Genomic DNA, 21,263 nt, shown 5'->3' on the forward strand with positions numbered 1-21,263 from the left:
GTTGTATTTTTTAAACATCTCTATCAGCAATTAGAATACAGGTTGAATATCCCTTATATGACATGCTTGCTTGGGATCAGAAGTGTTTCAGATTTGGGATATTTTAAGATTTTGGAATAGTTGCATATACATAATGAGATATTTTGGGGATGGGACCCAGGTATAAATATGAAATTCATATATGTTTTATATGCAACTTATCCACATGGTGTGAAGGTAATTCTATATAACATGTTAAATGATTGTGTGCATGAAGCAAAGCTTTAACTGTGTTTTGACTGTGACCTGTCGCATGGGGTCAGGTGTTGAATTTTCCATTTGTGTTGTCATGCCAGTGCTCAAAAAGTTTCAGATTCTGGAGTATTTTGGATTTTGAATTTTCAGATGAAGGATTCTCATCAGGCTGTATAATTGAAACTGGATAATTGTCATTTATATTTGTGTAGTGATTTATACTCTTTCATTTAACAAATATGGGGCACCCACATAGTGCAGGCATTGTACTTTCATGGTCCTCTTATTTGATCCTTGTAACTGCCCAGAAGCGTGTGCCTGGTTTCTTATCTATGGGTGCACAGCAAGTCAGTGGTAGGGCTGGAAGAAAAGTCTAGACCTGCTTATTCCCAGACCAGGGCTCTGGTTTCTAGGTGTAACATTGACCCTAAGCGTCCTTTGTTCCACCCCAGGAAATGTCTGGAGCATTCAAAGAAAATAAGCATTTGTTGAATGAATGAAGGAGATGGAGCAGCATAGAGGAGGGAAATAAACTAGAAGAAAACAGACTGAGAGAGGCCCTTCCACCTGCCCCTCACCCTTGGGCTTTATTTCCTCCCAGAGCCACATCTCACCTTCTGGCTGGTTGAGACAAGCGTGAGGCCCTGTAGCGGGGTCAGGGAAGCCATTGCATCGGACCACAGAGGCATAGAACTTGGCTGATGCCTTGGGGATCCTTGGCAGCGAAGGGTCACTGTAGTTCACAAAATGCAGACCAAATCTCTCTGAAAAGCCTGTGGCCCACTCAAAATTGTCCATCGCACTCCAAACTGTGTATCCTCGAAGGTTCACCTTGTCCTGCACAGCTGCTCAAACACAGAGGGCTGGGCATAAGTTTCCTATCTCAGAAGGCACCTTCCTGCCAGGCCTTCGGAAGCCAGGTCTGCCTACTGTGCTCCCCACCGTTCTCACAGATGGTGGTAAGCTTTGGCTTCAGCTTTGTAAGACAGCTGCCCCTTCCTTTGCATGCAGTGTTCGTGGGTCCTCTGTGGATGGAGATGCAGAGCCACCAGCATCTTTCCAGAAGGGCTCAGCCCTGAATGGGAGTCGGGAACATGGGTGGACTAATTCCCCCGGGCTACACTTCTTTTTTTTTTTTTTGAGACGGAGTCTCGCTCTGCCACCCAGGCTGGAGTGCAGTGGCGCGATCTCAGCTCACTGCAAGCTCCGCCTCCTGGGTTCAGGCCATTCTCCTGCACCTCAACCTCCCATTGGCTGGGACTACAGGCCCGCCACCTAGCCGGCTAGTTTTTGTATTTTTTTAGTAGAGCCGGGGGTTTTCACCGTGTGTTAGCCAGGATAGTCTCGATCTCCTGACCTGCGTGATCCAGCCCGTCTCGGCCTCCCAAAGTGCTGGGATTACAGGCTTGAGCCACCGCGCCCGGCCCCCCCGGGCTACACTTCTATCCATGATCTTGGTCAGTGCCTTAGAATGTTAATGCTCCTCCCTATAGAAAATAGCCCTTAGATGGAATAGATTTCAGCTGGGTAGGATTGTTCTAATCATTTCCTTTGCTGGTGCATTGCTTGCTCTTTTACTCAGCATTTGTTCTGTTCTCTTATCCTCATGGTCCCATCTCAAGTTGCTAGGGCTGAGCCAAGAGCCTCAAACTTTGGTTTGGAGACCAAGAGACCCCACAGGTAACCACACAGCCTACTCCTCCTGGGCCCTACCCAGACCGTTCTCAGGAGGGCACTGCTGTTCTGACATCAGGGAGGATCAGGGGGAGCAAGTGACTCAGGCCAGGAACTAGGGTTTGGTGGCATCAGGCCACTGGGCTTGCTTGCTGAGCTTAGACATAGGAAGGAAAAAACTCAGAGCACAGCCCTAAAGCAAGGCTTACGCCCAACAGGAGCAAGAAACCTTAGTGTTCTTTTCTTACTGTGGCCCAAGGACACTGATCACCCTCCCGCAGTGCAGATGGCAGATGTTTCCAACAGGGAAAGCGGCACGCTGGGGAGGGGTGGGCCCGTCGTACCTTTGAGGGCCTCGTTGATGTAAGTCCGAAGGTAGTAGATCCTTGCAGTGTCATTGAGGTCTGTTTCTTCCCGCTGGGACACTCCATTCTCCGTGACATAAATCGGAGGGTCATTGTATTCCTCCTTTAACCAGTTCAGGATCCTCCTGAAGCCAAAAGGCGTCATCTTCAGCCAGGAGGAGCCAGAGTCTGGCCACGAGCGATCTGCGATGGAGGCAACTCCTCTACAAGTTCAAAAACTAAAGATGAGGTATTGTTACGTAAATCTCAAGAGGCCCTTTACATGAAACACAGAACAGGACCTAGACCAGGAAAAGCCTTAGGTTTTGTCTGGCCTTAAGAATCATACTAACCCCAGAAGAATCAAATTGCCTCAAATTCTCCTCCTTTTGCTGGTTCTAGCTGCCTGCACTCTGTGCTGGTATAGCACTGGACAAGCCACTCAGCTCTCCGCCCTTCAATTTCTCTGCCTGTGCAGAGCATGTTCTTGCTCATGGAGCCCAGCCCTCCACTACTCTGAATAGGTGGCTCCTTACAGCAGCTATGAAAGGCTCTGGGTGTCCCCAGCTCCAGACTTCCGATGGACACCAGTGCTGTTCTCCAGAGAATGGGCTCCCCCAAGCCACCCGTGTCTAGTCAATGCCACATGCAGACCACGGGTGTGGCCACAGGCATCAATACTTGGGGCCCTGCTTTGTGTGCTGACAGGCAGCAGACAGGCTGGCACCTCCTTCAAGTGTCCAAGAGCCTGGCCTCTCTCTTCAGTGATGGACAAGGAGAGGGGACAGCTCCTGCCACAGGCGTGCCTGCTGGGGGAGGCCACAGAAGCCTGATCACCTGTAGTCGCACATGTCAAATAAGGACCAAGCATTTAGACACTTCTTACACTCAGATCCTTCAGGAAAAAAAAAAAAGTTAGTTTTATCAGCACCTGGATTTATCTGACTCAGCTGAATTGAATGTGGGCCATTTCATAAGCACAAGTGGAGGTCTCCCAGGAGACAGCCCCAGCGCTGATGAGAGGGAGGGAGAATCAGAAGGAGTAGAAGGGTGTCCTGGAGTCTCCTCAGCCCCCTTGGTGAGCCTGACTCGGTGTGGGTTTCAGGATGCAGTGGGAGTGGAGGGGCTGGTTTTCAAAGAAAGAACCTGAACACAGTCAGAGCTACTGGTGTGGAAAGATGCTTCATAGAAAAGGAACAAAATGAGATTTTCTGAAAATGGCAGATAGGAGACAGGACTTAGGTACAGCTCCCACTTGGATGGACAGAACAGTGTGTGGAGACTCACGTTGTGAACTATTGCTCCAAGAACTACTGCAGGAACATACCAGAAAAACCCAAAGAATTCATAGACCCTTTGAAAGAACCAGAATGCTGCTGCAAACTCCATGAGACAGCTACAAAACTGTGAGTTCCCAAAGTGTGAGAAGGGGAAAGTCTGCCTCTGAACACACATCCTCTCTGGGGACCTGAACATCCAGATCATAGGAGAAGGATTTAACCTTACCTAGAATGCAAGTGGATTTAGGGAGCCAAGTGAAATGTCAAAGTAGAAGAAGCAGTAGGAAGAGCCCTGTAGCCACTCCCTGTCCCCAGTTTGAGCCCAGGGAAGCCATTCCTGACTTTATCCTACAGGGTTCCTTGGGGAAGGAAGCCAGTGGAATTAGGGAAGGGAAGGATGAAGGAAGCTTCTAGCTGAACTTAATTTCAACTAGAAGCATGAATTTTCCTGAGCGGAATCTTGGCGGCAAACAAGAAGTGCAGATAAAAGCACCGAAGCCCCAGTCAACAGTGTGGGCAGGCAGGGAGGGGCAAGGCCTGAAAGCCCTGCTTGCTTTCTCAGAGGGGAGGCTTGTAGCCCGGGGTGAGAGCTCTGCCCTGCGCACTGTTGGCAGGGCACGGCAGGAGTGAGACTGGCCTGGCTGGCTGCATGGTAGCTGGGTGAGGCTTGTGACTGCCAGTTTTCCCAACTTCCCTAGCAACCTGTATGACACAGCAGAAGAAGCCATAATCCCCCTGGGAACAGAACTCCACTGGCCTGAGAACCAGCCCCCTATTCCCCACAGTGGCCGCAGCAAGCCTCACCCAAGGAGAGTCTGAGCTCAGACATGCCTAACGCTGCCCCCATCTGATGGTCTTTCTCTACCTTTGCTGGGAGCTGAAGACAAAAGACACGAACTCCTGGGAGTTCTACGGCCCCGCCCATCACCTGAGAAACCCGAATACGTACCCTGGCCTGGCCAACGTAGGGCAAGCTTATAATCCCCCTTCTACTACTGCAGCTGGTGGCACCAGAAGGGGAAAGCACCTTGAAAGTGCCACTGTGAAAGTGCCATCTCCTCTCTTGAAAGCATCACCTCCTCTCTTGAAAGTGCCACCTCCAGGCTAGACGCGGTGGCTCACGCCTGTAATCCCAGCGCTTTGGGAGGTCGAGGCAGGTGGATCACGAGCTCAAGAGATCGAGATCATCCTGGCTAATATGGTGAAACCCCGTCTCTACTAAAAGTACAAAAAATTAGCCGGGCGTGGTGGCGGGCGCCTGTAGTCCCAGCTACTTGGGAGGCTGAGGCAGGAGAATGGCGTGAACCCGGGAGGCGGAGCTTGCAGTGAGCCGAGATCGTGCCACTGCACTCCAGCCTGGGTGACAGAGCAAGACTCCGTCTCAAAAAAAAAAAAAAAAAGAAAAGAAAAAAGAAAGTGCCACCTCCTGGCTGGAGACCAACCAACTCACCCCATTACAGCCACTCAGAAAAATCCTGCTCCAAAGAAGGAGAAAACAACAACAAATTCCACCGCCTGCAACATCCTGGCTGACCAGAGGTCCTGAGTCTGTCCACATGACAACTTCACTGCTAGCATGACCAGCATTTGAGAAAACCACAACAAACGACCCGCACAGAATCCACTTCACTCCCCTGCACCTCCACTGGAGCAGGTGCTGGCATCCATGGCTGGGAGGCCGGACGACAGATCCCATCACAGGACTCTGCAGACATTCCTCAGCACCAGTTCAGATCCCAGCAGTCCTGCTGGGTGGAGAGACCCAGAGGGGCAATGGCCATCACTGCAGTCTGGCTCTCAGGAAGCCCCATCCCCAGGGGAAGCGGGTGGGCACCACATCAAGGGATCACCCAGTGGGACAAAATAATCTGAACAGCAGCCCTTGATTCCAGATCTTTCCAGTGAAACAGTCTCCCCAGATAAGAAGGAACCAGAAAAGGTCATATGACAAAGCAAGGTTCTATAAGATCCCCAGAAGGTCACACTAGCTCTCCAGCAATAGATCCAAACCAAGAAGAAATCCCTGAGTTGCCAGATGAAGAATTCAGAAGGTTGATTATTAAGATACTCAAGGAGATACTAGAGAAAGGTGAAAATTAACTTGGAGACATTTAAAAAACCATACAGGATATGGATGGAAAAGTCTCTAGATAAATAGATACAAAGAAAAAAACAATCGGCCAGGCACGGTGGCTCACACCTGTAATCCCAGCACTTTGGGAGGCTGAGGCGAGTGGATCACCTGAGGTCAGGAGATAGAGACCAGCATGACCAACATGGTGAAACCCTGTCTCTACTAAAATACAAAGCAAACAAACAAACAAACAAGTAAACAAAAAAAATTAGCCAGGCGTGGTGGTGCGCGCCTGTAATCCCAGCTACTTGGAGGCTGAGGCCGGGGAATCGCTTGAACCCGGGAGGCGGAGGTTGCAGTGAGCCAAGATTGTGCCGCTAGGCCGGGCGCGGTGGCTCAAGCCTGTAATCCCAGCACTTTGGGAGGCCGAGGCGGGTGGATCACGAGGTCAGGAGATCGAGACTGTCCTGGCTAACATGGTGAAACCCCGTCTCTACTAAAAATACAAAAAACTAGCCGGGCGTGGTGGCGGGCGCCTGTAGTCTCAGCTACTTGGGAGGCTGAGGCGGGAGAATGGCGTGAACCCGGGAGGCGGAGCTTGCAGTGAGCCGAGATCACGCCACTGCACTCCAGCCTGGGAGCACAGCGAGACTTCGTCTCAAAAAAAAAAAAAAAAAAAAAAAAAGATTGTGCCGCTGCACTCCAGCCTGGTGACAAAGCGAGACTCTGTCTAAAAAAAACCGAATAAAATAAAAATAAAAACCGTTACTTAAAAGGTGAACCAAAATCTTTTACTATCTCTACTTCATAAAAGCATTGTTTAAAAGAGAAAATAAAATTTTACTCTTGTATTATTGTAATATTTATTAACATTAAAGTGAATTTTGATAAAACCTAAATAAATTTTTTCTTGAAAATCCTTTTTAAAAACCAAGCATTTTGAAAGTTGAGCAGCCTGTGAAAAAGAACACAAAATAAATAAATAAATTTTAAAAATGAAATAAAACAAAAAGCCAAGCACGTGTGCCCTGATGGGAGATGCCCTGGAGACCCGGCCTCCTCTCCCTCTTGCTTGCTGGAGATTTCCTTGGGATCTGTGGGGTGGTGAGCGTCTTGCAAACCCTGCCACATTCGGCGTTGGAGGCCCTATTCTGAGGCTGGGCAGGCCTCAGAGGGCACAACCAAGGCGCACCTTTCTGCCTTTTCCAGAGATGGCTACGGGCGCCCTGTTGGTGGACTTACCTGTCTGCATCAAAAGAAGAGATGGCAGTGGCATAGTTGAGGTTGTAGGCCAGGACAGTGGTGTAGTGATTGAACCCAAAAAAGTCATAGGTACCGTTGATCCTCCTCTTCTCACTCTCTGTAAATTCTGGCAGCCTGGATTGAAGAAGCCATTAAGGGCAGGGCGTCAGGGAGAGCCACGCTTTGAGAAGAGAATGTCATGGGGCTGGGGTGGGGGAGTGCTCTGAACCCCAGGCACTTGGCAGTGACTGGGGGAATGGGAAGGGACGAACAGGTCCTTCAGGCAGTGCAGGAAGTACCTGCGGCTCCTCCTGCCCAGACCAAAAACCTGGCTTCCCTAGGTCTCTGCAAGAGCCTCTGAAACCTGAAGGACCACACACACGCACACGCACATACACACACATGCACGCACACACATGCACATACACACACATGCACGCACACACACGCACATACACACACATGCACGCACACACATGCATGCACAGTTCTTCATTTCCTTCAAACATTAACATATGCAAATTCTGATATTTAGCATCTATGACAGATTTCAAAATCAAGAGCATACCTGAGGTACATACCCAAGACTCTTCCCCTATGTTTGTAAAGTTAGACCTTGTATAATTTTTTTTTTCCTTGTGTTTGAGTCTCACTCTGTCACCTAGGCTGGAGTGCAGTGGCGCAATCTCAGCTCACTGCAACCTCCGCCTCCTGGGTTCAACCTCCTAAGTCTCCTGCCTCAGGCTCCTGAGTAGCTGGGACTACAAGCGCCCGCCACGACTCCTAGCTAATTTTTTGTAATTTTGGTGGAGATGGGGTTTCACCATGTTGGCCAGGCTGGTCTTGAACTCCTGACCTCGAATGATCCACCCACCTCAGCCTCCCAAAGTGTTGGGATTACAGGCATGAGCCACCGCGCCCGGCCCTGTATCTTGTATAATTTGTATCTCCGTTTTCTGCCCTTTCCAAGTTTCTCTGCTCCTTCCTGTTGGGTTTGGTTAGGCATGCCTCTTTTTCTCCAACTTTAGCAATAATAATAATAATAGCTTCAAGATCTTCAAAGTAGCAGGGGAAATAATTTGCAAATTGAGTATTTGAGTTTGAATTTCTCAGTTCTCATGATTTCACTGAACTTTGTTTTCTTTCTTTCTTTTTCTTTTGTTTTCAGGCAGCGTCTCGCTCTGCCCTCCTGGGGACACTGCACGCCCCCTGAAGCTGGAGTGAAGTGGTGAGATCATAGCTCACTGCAACCTCAGTCTCCTGGGCTCAAGCAATCCTCCCACCTCAGCCTCCCAAGTAGTTGGGAATATAGGTGTGTGCCACCATGCCTAGATAATTTTTAATTTTTTTGTAAAGACAAAGTTTTATGTTGCCCAGGCTGGTCTTGAACTTCTGGTCTCAAGCAATCCTCCTGCCTCAGCCTCCCAAAGTGCTGGGATTACATGTGAGCCTGGGAACTTTGTCTTCTTAACGTGTAGATGGAGCATTTTCCAGGCACTCTGAGTGAAAAGCCTCTCTCCTGCAGAACCTGACCAATAAACACTTGTGTGCGGTGTGTACAGATGATCTTGACTGCATGCGCGTGCTGACAGGGAGACCTGGTGCTTCTGGTTTAGGTGTGGCCCAGAGATGCCTCTGACCCTTTCATCTTGACCTTTCTGTTACCGTTAACCTGAGGGATCAAGAACCTTCCTTCCCTGGGGTTTCTGAGATGATGGGAGAAAACCAAAGCACAGCCTCCTCATGAACCTGATGCCTCCGCTCAGAAGCCAGCAATGGCCTGTGGCCCCAAAGCCAATGCCCTGCGCGTGGCTTCCAGGCCCTTCACCATGTGGCCTCAGCCCCTTCACTGCCGCTGGGCTGGTCTCCCCCACTCTCAGCTTCTGGCACCCCACTCATTATTACCTCTAGGCCTGTCTTCACAACCCTGCCCCTTAGAAGGAATGACCTGTAATCTCCTGCACTCTATCCCCTGTCAAGGCCCAGCTCAGCTGATGTCCTGCCTTGTCCATGAAATCTCCTGGGTCTACCCGGTCCACCCTGATCTCATCTGCTGAGTTTTCTTTGTACTGAAGAGCCTGGGGAATGGGATTCCATGGAGCACTGTCTTTCCAGCTGATCTGTCAGCAGCTTGAGGAACCGACTTGGAATCCTCTCCTTCCGTGGACCCCTCGCTCTGGCCCTGGCTCGGTCTAATGGTAGGTGCTCGGCAAACTTGTGAGGATGGGCTGGACGCTCACCGGTTTCGCTGGAGATCACAGTTCGCAGATCAGACCTTTAGGCACAGCCTGCTCTGCGGCACTTACCCTAACTAGGCCGGGGTGTGCATTGTGAGGTGGGAGCCGGCTTTTCTTTTTCTTTTTTCTTTGTTTTTTGAGACAGAGTCTCCCTCTGTCGTCCAGGCTGGAGGGCAGTGGCGCCATCTCGGCTCACTGCAACCTCTGCCTCCTGAGCTCAAGCGATTCTCTGGCCTCAGCCTCCCAAGTAGCTGGGATTACAGGCCCCCGCCACCGCGCCCGGCTAATTTTTGTATTTTTAGTAGAGACAGGGTTTCGCCATGTTGGCCAGGCTGGTCTTGACCTCCTGACCTCAAGTGATCCGCCCGCCTCGGCCTCCCAAAGTGCTGGGATTACAGGCGTGAGCCACCGCACCCAGCCTGGGAGCTGGATTTTTAATCCTCAGCTGGGCTCTATGGGGGCGTCTGGGGACAGGACTCAAAGACTGTGTTGGGAATTCACACGGGATTCCCGCCGGCCTTGGAGCGGTGGGCATGTTCCCACAGGCAGTGACCCCCGCTTCCCGCGCTTCCACACACCACACCTCTCGCCCCACCTGCATGACTCAAGCCCCCAGCATGCGCCCCGGGGGCAGACAGCTTGGCTGCAAATCTCAGCTCCATCTCTTAATAGCTGGGTGACCTTGCCCTAATCTTTGCGCCTCACTTTACTCATATTTAAGTAGAAATAAAGATACCAACAGAAGATGCGTCAACGTTGGCTGCTGACGTTGCTACTCCCTCCTTGACAAGAAGGGGCGGGTGGGTAACGAGGGACGCTTTGGTGCAGACCATCGCCACCTGCTGGCCAAATGATGCAAAGCACAAACCTGACTCACCCACTGCCACCCACATGCGCACGTGCGGTGATGAAATGGGATAGGATGAGCCGGGATTTATCTGTGGAGTGGTGGAGTGGGGTTGCTCAGAGGTGGATATCCTTGGGACAGATTTCCTGGCTGTTCTGCAATATAATAACCATAATAGCAACCCCCCTCTGTCAAGCACATAGCAGTGCCAGGTGCTGGGCTAAGCTTTACATAGATGATCACATGTAACTTCCCAGCAAGCAAAGAAGCTCAGTCATGGTAACTTGCCCGAGACATGCCTCTGCGACCCCGACGCCATGCCCTCAGCACTGCGGGCACCAGGCCCTTACCGAGACTTGTTGAGGCCTGCAGCCAAGCTCCTGTCACGGATCCGCGTCTTCATCACCTCGTTGTAATCTCCATTCTTGAAAATAGGATGTGCAAACCAGCCTCCCATGAACTGCGGGTGGGGTTGGGGAGACAGTCAGCCCAGGCATTACAGGTGGGTACAGCAAGAGACAGCACCGTCCCTGCTCAGAAGTGCCGGGCCTCACAACCTCCCTCCTTTTTCTGGACCCCCAGGCTAAGTTTTCTTCTCCGTGGCTCCTGCCTGTTGCAGCTGCAGTGCCCACAGGTCTCCCAGCTGGGTCTGTGCTTGCTCAGCTGCTGCCGCACTGAGGGCAGGGCCACCTCTTCATAGTGACAGCTTGAGGTGACAGGAACTGACCTGTGCACTGACCCTGGAACTCAACAAATGCTTCCTGGCTGCCCTTGGACAGATCCTGCAGAGGAGAAGGGAGAACCACAAGCCTCCAGGCTCCCGCTTCCCTTTCTCACCACTAAGCAGCTGAACTTCTGCATCAAAGTGCCCAAGGAGCAACCAGGACTTTCTGGGGAGGGCTGAGATGCAAGGTTTTGCTTTCCTGACTTTCCGGGCAAAGCATAACTCTTCATGGGCCTTCACAGCCCCAACATGGGGAACTGTTTGACCCATTTTCTCTAATGAGGCCTAGGCCATCCTTATCACGGGTGGAGATACGTGGCACCCACACACTATGATGCTGGGGGGTTGAGAGCCTTCTTTAGTCTCTCCAAATCCTCTCCTCACCTGCTGGCTGCTGCTGGGAATTGGGGTGAGGGCAGCTTCCACTCATGGTTAGAGACGAGGCATGGAACACACATGTCCTGGTAAGGAGGCTTAAGTGCACCCACTCCAAGGTAACACACTGGATGTTTTTGTGGAAGCTGATTCTAATAGGAGATGCATCTGTCATAGTCCATGGCTGCAGTATCACAGTTCACCAGTAAGTGGCTCAATCTAAAGATATGACAGCCTAACATTTCCTGACATTTGAAGTTTTGATTTCAGGAAAAAAGGAAATGTTGCTCTAAATCACCAGTTCTGTGAGTCTGAAATGAGGGATACATTAATTTTGTTTCAAAACTGTTTCCCCAGCTGACTGGCAGACCAGAAAATTAAGCTCTTCGTTGCGTTTATTAATTTGACTATCTTTGTCAAGTTCTCCTGTGAAGAGTTTGGCAAACCAAGGCCCTTGGTGTTCCCCCCAGGAGAGTTATAGTGTCACAGTTGGCAGACTCTTCCACAGAGCCCAAAATGGGAACCAGTCCAGAGAGAAACCCTTGTCTTTCCTTCCTGATGCAAAATGTAGGGGACAGCACCTTCTAGCCCTTTCAGAGACTCTAGGAGGAGCCAGAGGAGCTGTGCCATGAATGAGGATCATTCTTCTCCTTCTCTTCTCTGTCAGTCAGGGGTTCAGGTGGAAATAAAGGTAGGCCATGCTGGCACCTGCTTCCTTTTTTTTTTTTTTTTTTTGATGGAGCCTCGCTCTGTCACTCAGGCTGGAGTGCAATGGCCATCTCAACTCCTGGGTTCTCCTGCCTCAGCCTCCAGAGTAGCTGGGACTACAGGCATGTGCCACCATGCCTGGGTAATTTTTATATTTTTAGTAGAGATGGGGTCTCACCATGTTGGCCAGGCTGTTCTAGAACTCCTGACCTCAGATTATCAGTCTGCCTTAGCCTCCCAAACTGCTGGGATTACAGGTGTGAGCCGCCATGCCCAGCCAGCTTCCTACTAATGTCTCTACTTCCTAGGGGTGAAATTCCATGACCAAAAGATGCTGTTCTTAAACTCACTGAGTTGGCAAATTAGGGGCACTAATGAGTTTCACAGAATCTAAAGTCAGGAGATCGAGACCATCCTGGCTAACATGGTGAAACCCCATCTCTGCTAAAAAAAATACAAAAAACTAGCTGGGCGAGGTGGCGGCGCCTGTAGTCCCAGCTACTTGGGAGGCTGAGGCAGGAGAATGGCATAAACCCGGGAGGCGGAGCTTGCAGTGAGCTGAGATCCGGCCACTGCACTCCAGCCCGGGTGACAGAGCAAGACTCCGTCTCAAAAAAAAAAAAAAAAAAAAAAAAGAAATGCCTAGGCTGGAGCAAATCAAATTAGATGGCGACACCTAAAGGTGATGTGTGACATTGCAGCCCAGCTCTGTTAGTGACTATAGTCAAACCAGAGAGACTGAAGAGATTTGGAAATTTCTCTCTATGAGTTAACTTCAAACCAATGTTACAGAAATAATTACCTGTACAAATGATTTTTAAAAACTTAAAGACAACCTAACCCCATAGACCTTATCACTTTCATCACAGCAAACTTATGAGGTGGGTAGAGCATCTCCAGTTCAAAGACGAGAAAACTAAGGCATGAAAAAGTTAGATGATTTTCCCAAGCTCACAAAATCAGGCAATAGCAAAACTAGGCTTAGATCCTAACCATTCTTCTTTTTTTTGGGTTGGGGGTGGTCTCCCTCTGTCACCTGGAGTTTAATGGCGCTGAAATCATGGCTCACTGCAACCTTGAACTCCTGGGCTCAAGCTCCCACCTTAGCCTCCTGAGCAGCTGGGACTATAGGTGTGTGCCACCATGCCCTAATAATTTTTGTTTCTTAACAGACAAGGTCTTGCTATGTTGCCCAGGCTGGTCTCAAACTCCTAGCCTCAAGCAATCCTCCTGCCTCAGCCTTCCAAAGTGCTAGGATTACAGACATGAGCCACCACACCCTAAATCTTTGATTCACAATCTGTTTCCATTAGGCTGGAAGGAAAGATGGACAAAAGTAAGAACAAGTGTCCAGAGGAAAAACAGACCTGAACATATCTCCTGGCCGCCTCCACATCCTCCTGGTTAGAGGGATCTCTGGGTTCAGCCCAGTCACTGCTGATGGTGATGGAAATCACACCATTTTGACTGGCGCGGTATACATCGTTGTACAGATGCCAGGCCTCAGCATGAGCCTTTATTAGGTTGTGGCCAACAATGTAGGGGGCAGTGCCAGGCCTAACAAAGATTCCTGGAAACATACACATGAACGTCAACAGAGAATGGATAGAATGGATGTGACCGAGATTGTTAGTCCCTACCTGCAGATGTCCCCTCTGTGTTTGGGAGAAGAGGTGTAGATTCTGGCATTAGGAAAACTGGAATTCAAACCCTGGCTCTCCCTCTTATTACCTGGCTGTGTAATTTTGAGTGAGTAATTCAGCCTTTCAGTTTTCTCCCTGGTGAAATGGGCAGCAGAGAGTGCTTGTTAGAGGGAAATGAAACGTATATGAAACCCACCCACAGCAGCACTGTGTCTGGAAAAGGGAAGGACACTTGATAAATGGTGGTTTCTGTCCCCCTCCTCCAGAAGAGTGGCTCGTATGTCTCAGGCAAAATACCCATAATAGAGATACCTGTCACAGAATCTAAAGCCCCCAATTTAAGAAATGCTTAGGCTGGAGCAAATCAAATCAGATGGTGACACCTGAAGCTGAAGTGTGACATTGCAGCCCAACTCTGTTAGCTACTATAGTCAAACTAGAGAGACTAAAGAGATGGAGTTTCTTTCTATTGAGTTAGCTTCAAACCAATGTTATATTCAGAAAGGACTACATGTACAAATGATTTATTTTTTTAAACTTAAAAGACAACCCAGGCCGGGCAGGGTGGCCCACACCTGTAATACCAGCACATTGGGAGGCTGAGGCGGGTGGATCACCTGAGGCCAGGAGTTCAAGACCAGCCTGCCCAATATGGCAAAACCCGTCTCTACTAAAAATACAAAAAATTAGCCAGCTGTGGTGGCAGGAACCTGTAATCCTAGCTACTCAGGAGGCTGGGGCAGGAGAATCGCTCGAACCTGGGAGGCGGAGATTGCAGTGAGCTGAGAGGTTCAAGCAATTCTCGTGTCTCAGCCTCCTGAGTAGCTGGGACTACAGGCGCACGCCACCGTGCCTCGTTAATTTTTGTATTTTTAGTAGAGATGGGGTTTCCCCATATTGGTCAGGCTGGTCTTGAACTCCTGACCTCAGGCGATCCACCCGTCTCAGCCTCCCAAAGTGCTGGGATTACAGGCATGAGCCACCATAACTGCCCTATTATTATTTTTGAGACAGGGTCATGCACTGTCATCCAGGCTGGAGTGCAGTCGTGCCATGATCATGGTTCACTGAAGCCTTGAACTCCCGGGCTCAAATGAATTGACAGGAGTTGATAATCTGGAGCTCCTTGGGGATCCACTGTGATCGTTAGGGTTGGAGAATATAGCTAATGCAAGCAGCTGACACAGAGATCCCCGACAGTGAATGCTCCAAGAGAGGCGCCTCTCATGTGTTGAAGGAGTATAAACCAAAGAGGCGACCTAGGACCAATGGAGATGCCTCTGATAACGATTTGAGGCACATCTTCTGGTGGCTCTTTCCAGCTGTTACACAGTGTTCTGGGGAATCACATGGATGAACACAAATTTATTCTCATTAGCTCAGAACTAAAGGAAAGGGAAACTGGATGGTTCTCAAGGCACAAAAATAGGTCCACAATTTCTTATTCAAAACCCTTAAGGATCCCGCAATCCTACTTTTGGGCATTTATCCAAAGGAAAGTAAGTCAGTATACCAAATAGATACCTGCATCTCCCTGTTTATTGCATCACTATTACAATGGCCAAGATATGGAATCAACCTAAGTGTCCATCAACAGAGGAATGGATAAAGAAAATGTGGCATTTATATACAATGGAATACTATACAGCCATAAAAAAGGATGAATCTTGTCATTTGTGACAATATTGATGGAACTGGAGGTCATTATGTAAAGTGAAATAAGTCAGGCACAGAAAGGCAAATACTGCATGTTCTTACTTATATGTGGGAGCTAAAAAGATGAGCTCCTAGCAGTAGAGAGTAGAATTGTGATTACTAGAGGATGGGAAGGGTAGTGGGGAGGGAGGATAGGGAGAGGTTGGTTAATGGATACAAAGTTAAGCTAGATAAGAAGATGAAGTTCTAGTGATGTGTGGCACTGTAGGGTGAATATAGTTAACAAGAATTTAGGCTGGGTGCAGTGGCTCACGCCTGTAATCCCAGCACTTTGGGAGGCCGAGGCGGGCGGATTGCCTGAGGCCAGGAGTTTAAGACCAGCCTGGCCAACATAATGAAACCTCGTTTCTACTAAAAATACAACAATTAGCCAAGCATGGTGGCCCATGCCTGTAATCCCAGCTACGCGGGAGGCTGAGGCAGGAGAATTGCTTGAGCCCGGGGGATGGAGGTTGCAGTGAGCTTCACTCCAGCCTGGCTGACAGAGTGAGACTCTGTCTCAAAATAAATAAATAAATAAATAAACAAATAAATAATAATTTTAAAAAAAGAATTGAGTGTGTATTTTCAAAAAGCTAGAAAAGAGGACTCAGAATGTTTCCAACACAAAGAAATGATGAATGTTTAAGGTTATGAATACACTAATTACTCTGATTTCATCATAGCACATTGTATACATGTATCAAAATACATTTTGTACTCCATATATATGTGTAGGGAAAAGAAAGATCAGACTGTTACCATGTCTATGTAGAAAGGGAAGACATAAGAAATTCCATTTTGACCTGTAACTTGAAAAATTGCTTTGCTGAGATGCTGTTAATTTGTTACAAATTAACAACTACTTTGCGCAACCTTGTGCTCACAGAAACGTGTTGTATGGAATCAAGGTTTAAGGGATCTAGGGCTGTGCAGGACGTGCCTTGTTAACAAAATGTTTACAAGCAGTATGCTTGGTAAAAGTCATTGCCATTCTCCAGTCTCAATAAACCAGGGGCACAATGCACTGCGAAAAGCCGCAGGGACCTCTGCCTTGGAAACCCGGGTATTGTCCAAGGTTTCCGCCCATGTGATAGTCTGAAATATGGCCTCGTGGGATGAGAAAGACCTGACCATCCCCCAGCCCGACACCCATGAAGTGTCTGTGCTGAGGTGGATTAGTAAAAGAAGAAAGCCTCTTGCAGTTGAGATAGAGGAAGGCCACTGTCTCCTGCCGGCCCCTGGGAACTGAATGTCTCGGTTTAAAATCCGATTGCACATTTGTTCATTTCTGAGATAGGAGAAAAACTGCCCTATGTCGGGAGGCGAGACATGTTGGCAGCAATGCTGCTTTGTTATTCTTTACTCCACTGAGATGTTTGGGCGGAGAGAAACATAAATCTGGCCTACGTGCACATCCAGGCATAGTACCTCCCCTTGAACTTAATTATGACATAGATTATTTTGCTCACATGTTTTCTTGCTGGCCCTCTCCCTGTTATCACCCTGCTCTCCTACCGCATTCCTCTTGCTGAGATAAAGAAAATAATAATCGATAAAAACTGAGGGAACTCAGAGACCGCTGCCGGTGCAGGTCCTTGGTATGCTGAGTGCTGGTCTCCCGGGCCCACTGTTGTTTCTCTATACTTTGTCTCTGTGTCTTATTTATTTTCTCAGTCTCTCGTCCCACCTGATGAGATATACCCACAGGTGTGGAGGGGAAGGCCACCCCTTCATATATGTACAATTACTGCATATCAACCAAAGATAAAAGAAAAAAAATCTTTTAGGTTCAGATGTGTTTTGGAATTAAATGTTTCCTTTGAAAAAAGTACCTACCAGCCCCATGGGCCCGGGACAGCTCTCCATGGTCAAGCACACTGATATCTGTGCAGCAGAACACAGGAATGTTCGCTCAGTGCAATAAAGACCATGAGCAGCCTCCTGTTGGTTCGAGTCAGCTTTCACTACTGTTAAATGAGCTCAGGTCAGCCAAACCAATTGTCAGAACCTTTGGGGTTTGGGAATTGTGGAAACAGACTGCAGATCTGTACAGCCTGACAAACTGTCCTTCCCCACATCAATTTGCCCACATCTCTGATCTCAGAGAGCTGCCCACCTGAGGCCGATCAGAGTCACAGAGCAAAGAAATGAACCCACCTTGAGGTACTGAGATGCGAAATTCATGGTTAGCAATGCAATGTCAGGAGGGAAACCTCTACAGCCCTGAGCAAGAAGCAGGGTTTCTGCTATGGGGCTTTCTTTGCTGCCTCCTCCTGTGCCATTTGGATTTCAACTCTTGATGTGCTAAGAATGCCATGATCCAAAGAGCCGACGAGCCAGGGCTGGGACTTACCTGGAGCCGCTGTTCCATAGCCATATCCCTGGTAAGCAATGACAAAGGGCTCATTCAGCGTGATCCAAAACTTCACCTTGTCTCCCAGCCTCTGGAAGAGCACATCTGCATACTCCTTAAACCGCTGCACGATGGTCTCATTCTCCCAGCCTCCCACATCCTGAAGCGCCTGCGGTAGGTCCCAGTGGTAAATGGTCACCTGGGAAGAAGCCAGATCAGCTGTTGCATCAATCGTGCTTTCCATGCGAAGCCCTAGGTTAGATGTGCCAGCATCAATGTCTGCTGCTAATCCTGAGAGTGACTTATAAGACAAAAAGGCTCAAAGATTTTTTTCTTTTTCTTTTAGGAAAGGGACAAATTGCTTTCATGGAGAACTAGATGGCTGAGGTCAAAGTTGGGAAGGAAGCTCTTTTATGCTTTTTGAATTCTGCACCATATGACTTTACCAACAATTAAAAAGTTAAATTTGAGGTCGGGCACGGTGGCTCATACCTATAATCTCAGCACTTTGGGAGGCTGAGGTGGGTGGATCACTTGAGGCCAGGAGTTTGAGACCAGCCTGGCCAATACAGTGAAACCCTGTCTCTACTAGAAATACAAAAATTAGCCAGGCATGGTGGTGCGTGCCTATAAGCCCACCTACTGAGGAGGCTGAGAAACGAGATCCACCACTGCACTCCAGCCTGGAGGACAGAGCGAGACTACCTACATCTCAAAAACAACAACAACAACAATGACAACAACAACAACAAAAGCTAAATTTGAAACCAGCATTTCGTTTACACGATAAAGGTGCTCCCCCAGCCCCGCTGGTTCCCGCATGTGGACTTTCCCGAGGCCTGACCAGGCCCCACCATACCTGAGGCTGGATGTTGGCAGCCAGCAGTGCGTCGATGAACCTCACGTAGTAGTTCAGGCCCGCTTCATTGATGTACCTGGTGGTTCCATCAGGGAGGATGCGAGACCAGGAGATGGAAAAACGGTAGTGGGACACGCCCAGGTTCTGCAGGGTGACCAGATCCTCAGCAATCTTGTGATAACTGTCACAGGCCACGTCTCCGACGGCGTCGTTTTCAACCTTCAGCGGTGTGTGAGAAAATGTGTCCCAAATGCTGAGTCCTTTGCCATCTGCTCTCCACGCACCTTCGATCTCAAGATGACAAGACAAGGTCTAATTAGGTCATTCTGTCAAGCACTTGCAGCTTCCTTTCTGCCACTGGGTGAGTCTCAAGTCAAGACGTTTACTCTTTTGTGATAATGCTTAGTTTAAAACAAGCACATTGGTCCAGGTGTGGTGACTCACACCAACAACCCCAGTGCTATGGGAGGATCGCTCAAGCCCAGGAATTCAAAACCAACCTGGGCAGCATGGCAAAACCCCATCTCTATAAAAAAATCAAAAACATTAGCCAAGTGTGGTTACCTTCTCTGGGAGCCTGCTCTGGCCCCCACTCAGTCTCGGAACTCCCCCGGCTTTCTCTACACATGCAGCAGGCCCACTCTTGCACAGAGACAGACGCAGGCAGAAGATGGAAAGCAGGAACCATCATTAACTGCCAGGCAAGTCACTCGCCTTTTCGTATTCCATTTTTCTTGGAAAAAATAAAACCATCCTATTTTCTGTAGGAGTGAGCCTCATTTTGGATGAATACAGGAGCAATGTGATGTTGTTAGGACATCAGAATAAGCTCAGGTCCATGCTGAGAGCCAACGTGAGCAAACGGCCTGCTTGGAAGGATCTAGCTGAGGAATAAAAGGGTCCAGCAGGGACTCGTCATAGTCATGGGCTGTAGAACAGTGTTTTGGTCAATGACGGACCTGATATATGATGGTGGTCCCATAAGATTATAATGGAGCTGAAACATTCCTATTGCCTAGTGCTTTGTAGCCATCATAACGCTGTAGAGCACTGCATTATTCATGTTTCTGGTGGTGCTCATGTCAATAAACTGACCATGTGGCCAGCAGTATAAAAGTATAGCACATGCAGGCCAGGTGCTGTGGCTCAGACCTGTAATTCCAGCACTTTGGGAGGCTAAGGGAGGAGGATCACTTGAGGCCAGGAGTTCAAGACCAGCCCTAGCAACATAGTGAGACCCTCATTTCTACAAAAAAATTAAAAATAAAAAAATCATTGGGTGTGGTGACATGTGCATGTAATCCCAGTTACTTGGGAGGCTGAGTGATCCTCCTGCCTCAGCCTCCCGAGTAGCTGGGACTATGGGAGCACACCACCACACTCGGCTAATCTTTTTGATTTTTTTTTTTTTTTTTGAGACGGAGTCTCGCTCTGTCCCCCAGGCTGGAATGTAGTGGCGTGATCTCTGTTCACTGCAAGCTCGGCCTCCCGGGTTCACGCCATTCTCCTGCCTCAGCCTCCTGAGTAGCTGTGACTACAGGTGCCCGCCACCGTGCCCGGCTAATTTTTTTTTTTTTTTGTATTTTTAGTAGAAACTGGGTTTCACTGTGGTCTCGATCTCCTGATCTTGTGATCTGCCCGCCTCAGCCTCCCAAAGTGCTGGGATTACAGGCGTGAGCCACCGTGCCCGGCCTTGACTTTTTTATAGAGATAGCGTTTTGCCACGTTGCCCAGGCTGGTTTTGAACTCCTGGGCTCAAGCAACCCTCCCACAGCACTGGGATTTGCAGGCGTGAGCCACCACACCTGGACCAATGTGCTTGTTTTAAGCTAAGCATTATCACAAAAGAGTAAAAAAGTTTAAAAAATTAAAAAGTTAATAAAGTAAAAATGTTATAGTAAGCTAAGGTTAATGTGTTATTGAAGAAAGAAAAACATCTAAAAAATAAATGTAGCATAGCATAAGTGTGCAGTGTTCATAAAGTCCACAGTAGTGTACAGTAATGCCCAGGCCTTCCCATTCACTCACCCCTCACTCACTGACTCACCCAGAGCAACTTCCAGTCCTGCAGGCTCCATTCACGGTAAGTGCCCTGTCCAGCTTTTATGCCATATTTTCACTGTGCCTTTTAGATACACGAATACCACTGTGTTACAGCTGCCTCCAGCATTCAGTACCGTAACAGGCTGTACAGGTTTGTAGCCTAGAAGCACTAGGCTATACCATGTAGCCCAGGTGTATAGTAGGCTATACCATCTAGGTGTGTGTAAGTGTACTCTGTGTGATGTTCACACAACTACGAACTCGCCTAACATCACACCTCTCAGAGCAAATCCCTGTCGTGAGCGATGTGTGACTGTATTTGTGTGTCTTTGCCCAAGTGCTTCTGCCCAGGCTCTCCCTGCTTTACCTGGCCCTGCAAGCACTCATCTCAAGACAGCCAGGCTCACCATGCTGGTCTGGGTAAATTTGAGGCTGTGAAGAAGCCAGGCTGTCTGGAAGAGGACCACCCAGACCCCATGCTGCCCCTCCATGGGTCTGCTGGAATCTCCTGTTCATACATCTGCCCTTCCCAGCACTGAACTGAGAGCCTGGTGCAGGGCAGGTGTGTGGTCAATGGTGTCCCACCACCCTGAACTCCTCACCTGATATGCAGCAGAAGCCGCACTCCAGATGAAGCCTTCAGGAAACCGTCCGTACAGAAACTCATCCTCCCTGGCCAGTGGCATGCCGTTGTTGGTAATGACCTCTGTGTAGTACCTGGCGGAGGTTCTTGCTGTGCGAGGCCTGTTCGTGTTGTTGAAATCAACATGGTACAGTCCAAACTTGACCGTGTAGCCATTCAGCCACTCAAAGTTGTCCATCAGAGACCAGGCAACATACCCTCGAAGGTCTACACCATCGAGCCTGTAGGCTGGGAACATCCCAAAGGGAGCAGAGGAGAGCTTGACACCAGGAGTCAGGGCCTCCA

The 21,263-nt window shown here is 48.9% G+C and overlaps 1 protein-coding gene across 1 annotated transcript in view; it reads right to left on the reverse strand.

Moving 5' to 3' along the window:
- The window catches only part of LCT (lactase), a 54,565-nt gene that overhangs the window by 572 nt on the left and 32,730 nt on the right, over positions 1 to 21,263 (reverse strand). The window contains exons 9-16 of the mRNA XM_003909172.5: positions 20,938 to 21,206; positions 18,293 to 18,583; positions 17,434 to 17,632; positions 13,107 to 13,309; positions 10,283 to 10,392; positions 6,849 to 6,983; positions 2,253 to 2,476; positions 849 to 1,079 (exon numbers count right to left, since the gene is read on the reverse strand). Of these exons, the coding sequence (XP_003909221.3) occupies positions 849 to 1,079; positions 2,253 to 2,476; positions 6,849 to 6,983; positions 10,283 to 10,392; positions 13,107 to 13,309; positions 17,434 to 17,632; positions 18,293 to 18,583; positions 20,938 to 21,206 (1,662 nt within the window). The remainder of the gene's footprint in view (positions 1 to 848; positions 1,080 to 2,252; positions 2,477 to 6,848; positions 6,984 to 10,282; positions 10,393 to 13,106; positions 13,310 to 17,433; positions 17,633 to 18,292; positions 18,584 to 20,937; positions 21,207 to 21,263) is intronic.

Source organism: Papio anubis, chromosome 10 (assembly GCF_008728515.1).
Source record: "Papio anubis isolate 15944 chromosome 10, Panubis1.0, whole genome shotgun sequence".
In the NCBI taxonomy this organism is placed as follows: domain Eukaryota; kingdom Metazoa; phylum Chordata; class Mammalia; order Primates; family Cercopithecidae; genus Papio; species Papio anubis.